The sequence below is a fragment of the Saccopteryx leptura genome, chromosome X, assembly GCF_036850995.1.
Source record: "Saccopteryx leptura isolate mSacLep1 chromosome X, mSacLep1_pri_phased_curated, whole genome shotgun sequence".
In the NCBI taxonomy this organism is placed as follows: Eukaryota; Metazoa; Chordata; class Mammalia; order Chiroptera; family Emballonuridae; genus Saccopteryx; species Saccopteryx leptura.
In genome coordinates, this window is record NC_089516.1 from 94,274,658 (window position 1) to 94,280,689 (window position 6,032).

Here is a 6,032-nt window from a genome sequence, read left to right on the forward strand (position 1 = left end):
GTCTTGGTGAGGAAGCCCCGGCTAAGCCAGTGACCTCTTGCTCAAGACAGTGACCTTGGGCTTCAAACCAGCAAACTTTAGACTTAAGTTAGTGACCATAGGATCATGTCTATGGTCCCAACTCAAACCAGGGACCCCGTGCTCAAGCCGACTACCTTGAGCTCAAGCTTGATGAGCTCGTGCTCAAGCTGACAACCTCAGGGTTTCAAACCTGGGTCCTCTGTGTTTCAGACTGATGATCTGTGCACTGTGCTACTGCCTGGTCAGGCCAGAATGATAAACTTTTAAATTATCTCAATGCTTCTTTCATTAAGCTCTGTGCACTCAAACATTTATACAAATGTTTTATGCCAGTTAACTACATTAAACTGTCAACTAAGTTGTCAATTTATTGAAATAATAAAAGGCGTCCTTTATGAAAAATAACAAAATTTGTTAACAAGAATTTTATTCACTCAGCTTCCATTCAAATATGAAGATCTATGAAAAATTTTAGATAGTACTCTGCTTTAAAGCTATGAAGTTAGCTTGCCCCAGTTATATAAATGTTGACAGAAAACATGAGACTCTTGAGTCATTAACAAAGTACTCTAGTACTCATGACAAAGCAGGCAGCATAAACTTTACATTTGCATTTCCCCATCCCTGCCCACCAAGTCAAACAAGTTTGATGCAAAATGGCAGAGATAGATATTATATACACAGAGGGTTTGTGTCATAATTGAGGAAACTCAAGTTTAGGAAACTCCTAATCTTATAAGAAGGCTACTTGCAAACTTGCCCAACCTGTCTTTGAAGGGGACATTATATTTGTTATTATAATAATGAAATCTGATCTACCTTCAGCTTTGCAGGGAGATACTGTCTCCAGTTTCCAAGGATTTTGCTATGCAGACATCCGTAAAACATTCCGAACAAAAGCTGTCAGTTTCCCTTCATGAGACATAGAAATGGCAAATTTTCTCTAAAAGAAATAGTATTAGCTAACATGAACTACAGTTTGACTTAGAAAAGTGAGATTTACAGGTTTAAAATGTGGGTAATTTAATCTACTCCTTCCTTTCCCTCAGCCCATATAATTAAAATACATCAAGAACAAGGACAGTCAATGACTCTTTAGCAAATCTGTACATAATTCTAATCATTACTTTATTGTACAATAGCTACTCTTTTTTCATAACTGATTATTAGAACAAATTACAAATGCTTGTTACCTAAGTTTTTCATTTTGAGAAATAAAAGTTTTATAAAATATATTAAGATCAGATGGTAGTATCATAATAGTCAAATTTTATAATGAATTATGTAAGCTGATTTCAATGCAATAATTTCATTTAATAAATAATTTTTATTTCAAATGAAAAATCAAGCCAATAATCGATGGCTACATTTTATTTAAATATATAATGCATTTTACACATAAGAGTTGAATAATAAAAGTCTGCTTAAAATTTAAATATGTTTTATTGAGTATGAATACTTTGTAGTGCTAGATTTTTAGTGTATAAATTCACAGTTTGTTCTTCATTTCTGAACTGAGGCAAGAAAAATAATATCAAACATCAGAGACATCTATAGTCTTAACCTTTTTATTTCTATTGACTGAGTCAGGTCAGAACATCTCTATATAAAACAAATGGTATTGGACACTAAATATGTCTATTGAAAGTGTTAATGAAATCAAATATTATTTGATAATTTCATGTTTTAATTTTAGAAGGTTTTTCTGAATATTTTTAATGATTTTCGTTAAACATTTTTGCATAAATAGGATAAATTATTACCACTGATATGATGAAGTTTTAATCTTTTAAAAACCTGAAATATTTTTTATTAAATAGGTCTAAAGTATCATTTACAAAGAAACTTCCAACACACTAATAAAAGATAAATACTATAAGGCAGATAGAAAACTTTATTAACAGATACATTTTTGAAATAAAACCAAAATCTTAAATTCTAGCTAGTCAAAATCTGAGAACATTAAAATGGTAAAAGGCTGCCATCTTCAGGGTTTTCTAAGCTAATTTATTTTTTAAATGTATTATATTCTGTGTATAGTATATAATTTGCTGGTCTTGGTGATGTTAATGTAATCTATTATTATAGATGTTAGTCACTGTGTATATATGAAATAGAGCTATTATCCTGTACCTATATTTTAAAATATATTTTGTGAAGGAATTATGAAAATTTCTAATACAAACATAAATAAATAAAATATATGCTTGTTCCCATATCTTTGAGAAAAAATAGATACACCTGATATTGTTTGTGAATTTTCAAAGATAGAAAATTCAATTTTTTTTAAACATTGAAGTTTACTCATTTATCTTTTTGGGAGTGAAAGCTTGCCATCCCTCTCTATAGAAATTGACAACAGCTTTCCAGTGCTAAAGAAAGATATATATGAGTTTCTGTATTTTAGATTCTTCTTATTTCACTATTATGACTTAATTCTGATTCTCATTTGTGAGTTCTGAAATTTTAGCTCAATAGTAACCTTTGCATATATGACAAAAATGTGAATATTTAGTTTAACTACTTTGTTTTATATTTAAATCATATTTTCAAATTTTGTGGAGGTAGGCCCTGGCTAGTTTGCTCAGTGGTAGAACATTGGCCCTTGGGTTTGATTCCCAGTCAGGGCACACAGGAGAATCAACCATCTGCTTCTTCCCTTCTCCCCTTCTCCTTTCTCTTTATCTCTTTTTTCCCTTCCTACAGCCAAGGCTCCACTGGAGCAAGTTGGCCCAGATGCTTAAGATGAAACCATGGCCTCACCTAGGCACTAAAATGGCTCTGATTGCAGCAGCACAACGGCCCCAGATGGGTAGAGCATCGCCCCCTAGTGGACCTGTCGGATGAATCCCAGTTGGGCACATTCAGGAGTCTGTCTCTGCCTCCCCGCTTCTCAATTCTGAAATATACAAAACAAACAAGCAAAAAACAAACAAACAAACAAAAAACAACACAAAAAAAGTTTTGTTGAGCTTTGCAGCTGAAATTTGGATTCTAAGGATGTTAATGTGATAGTGATGAAACCAAAATGTTCAACCCAATTTTTATTTTTATTTCATCCTCAATAAAAATGAAGAACAAAATAATTTTACTTTATATTTATAGATCTTTACGTTATGGCTTATATTTTTGAAAAAATGTGTTTCACATCTCATTTGCTTTCATATGATTAAAAATGCAAATAGCATATGGTTTTTAAAATAAAGAGACATTTAATTTAATTGCTTCAATCAGTTTAATTGTCTACACTGATTCACTATTGACACTGAATAACAGTATCTGAAAGTAGCAAATTTGTCTCCAGATGAAAAAAAAATATTGACCTTTGGTAGATACAGCTTAAGTATCCTCTGTTTCATGAGCATTTAGAATTTATTCAATACAGTGTACCTATAGACTAAAGAAATTTTTCACACACATACATTAAACATGGTGTAATATGTAACAAACTTGAATTAAATTTGTTATATTCTTATATCATAACCATAGAATACATTCACTGGATATGTGATTTAGGAAAGTGATTCAATTTTTTTAGAAACTGTTTCTATGCATTTACTTTCCTGTAAAAAAAAACATAAATGCCAGATTATTGTGAAGATTAACTAACACATTCAATGATTCTAGTACAGTGCTTCACAAATAATGAATGGCCAATTAGGTTTGCTTAGAGTGAAGTTATGAAGTCTGTCTTTAGTCATTATGACTATGCAGAGCAGAAGCACAGAAGTATGGGCTACAAGTAGAAAGATAAGGAACTCCTTAAACATGCACGCTTTTTTGAGCATATTTACTGCTCACAGATAAATTAAGCGATATTTTGAAATGAATATGAAGTGATAAAATGTCCCCTAATTTCTGGGGAAAGTAAAATTTCAGTGATGATGGTAGGCAACGGTGAAGAACGTATCTAATGAAATAAAATATACAGTTGAATGTTGCAAGTTTAATATTTGTTCACTTCAATCTCAAATTATTTCACTTCTAAAAAAATTATTTCACTTCTATCACATTATTTTATTTCATGAATTTAATTTTTGTTTTAAATTATCAAAATGTTATCTAAACTTACCATGTTTATAATACTTAAACCTTTTTCTTTCCCCAAGACACAATATTTTTTACCTATTTGTAATCATACAATGCAACTTTTTATGCCTTTAAAATGATTTTTATTTAATTTATGGAGAACAATTCAGATACTCAAGTTTTCCGAGTCTCTACGAACACTTGTAAGGCTTTGTCTATTCCTCCAATATATGTTTGCTATCGTTGTCAGGTCCTATAAACTTGGAATCTGTTAATATTAACAGTATTTCTATTGGCAGAAGTGGATGTTAAGGAAGTACAAACAATTTTTAGTTCATTCGATGACTAAATACAGATCAAGAGCCTGATATTCTGCTGTTCTATTTGTAATAGTACAATATAAGCAATGGTTTCTTCATGAGTTTTCCTCTCTTCTCAAGGTGTTTTTTAAATATATATATATGCTATTATTTTGTGTTTCTATCTGCAACTCCATCTAATGCTATTAAAATTTATGCTCATGCAATTCTGTTTTAATTTGGTAGCCAAATCATGAATTTGAAAACTTAAATTTTAAAATGAATTTAGTCTAATTAAACTTAATTCTGAGGAGGGTTGCAAGTATGCTGTCTAAATTCACCCAAATTGTTGAAAGTATCCCCACAAATGGGACATCGATATTTCCAACCATCATCAGTTAATAGGAGTATCACCCTCCTGAAATGATGTGTTCTCATGTCATTCCCAAAGCGATATTTCCTAATTATGTTTTCAAGTTGGGTCCGTGGGACACGTGACCTAGGTCTCACTAAAATACAAAATTTCTCTTTCCTTTTAGTATCAGTTAATTTGGTCTTATTTTTTGATGCCATTCTCTCATTGAAGGGACGTTGGTAGTACACCCTCAAAGGTCTTCTCAATATTATGACTTTTTCCTTATGGATGAAAATATTTGTGTGATTGGGAAATACTGTATCTTTTTCATTTATCTTCATGATATTTTGATCACCTGCAGCCTGGGAGAAGTATCTCCCACACAGCAGACTAAGAATCCTTCTCCTCTCATGATTGTTAGTAATGGGGATTCTCCATGAAGTTGAGAATTGGAAAGGAATTTTGGAATTTCTTACGATATAAGAGACCTCACTTGTTTTCTGTGGTGTGTTTCTTGAATAAGATCTTGCTATATTAGTTAAGGGATTTGATTCATTAATATTTGCTGGTGTATTCAGATGGGTTATTCTCCCTAATCTTGACATGACAAAGATCAATTTTTGAGAAATAGAAATCTGAATCAGACAAGATTCCTCTTCTTTTAAATCTTCAGGATCTTTTTGGTTCTTCTCTACATCAGGTTCATTGTTTTCTGTTGGCTGAAGAACAGCATGTTCTTCTGAGGCTGGTATATCTAACTCCCTGTTCATTGGGTTGCTTTCAACCTGAGAGACCATATTAGGTTCAGCAGATAAAGGATCTCTATCTGTATTACAGTCACTCGGAGCCTCATTTTCTGAAACTTTGGGAGCATTATCAACTGCATCATTCTCTTCTTTAACAAGAGGATTCATCCTGGGTTCTATTTATGAGAAAAAAAGAAGACAAAAATTTATTCAACCGAGGAATGCTTTAATTCATAAGAAGTCATTTCTTTAGGCCTGACAAAAGGCATGTGGATGTGCTATTCTTGTGTTTTTCATACTTTAAATATTTATCGATATATTTCTTGAACCTTTAATATCAGAGTCACAGACAGACAAAATTAAAAAAGAAAAAATAGAAATGAGGGCCAGTATAACTCCTATAAAATAGCTGTTCTTATTACTTAGTCTGGAATTTATATAAACATGGAATAACATAAATTTTCATCTGAATTTTCTATGCAGTTGAGTGCATATAGTTCCCAATAAAAACTCTAATTATTCCCTTTCGAATGTTGAATTATAAACATTTTTTATTTAATAACATAGATTCAAATTAATGAC

General features: G+C 31.6%; 1 protein-coding gene across 1 annotated transcript; it reads right to left on the reverse strand.

Moving 5' to 3' along the window:
* Nucleotides 1-4,649: 4,649 nt before the first annotated feature.
* Nucleotides 4,650-5,618, reverse strand: CPXCR1 (CPX chromosome region candidate 1). The gene has a single exon (XM_066357847.1). It carries the CDS (start codon nucleotides 5,616-5,618, stop codon nucleotides 4,650-4,652), a length of 969 nt encoding a protein of 322 aa, XP_066213944.1.
* Nucleotides 5,619-6,032: the final 414 nt, after the last annotated feature.

What these genes read in the sequence shown, in the direction of transcription:
- CPXCR1 (XM_066357847.1), bottom strand. Translation starts at nt 5,618, where the DNA reads ATGAATCCTCTTGTTAAAGAAGAGAATGATGCAGTTGATAATGCTCCC.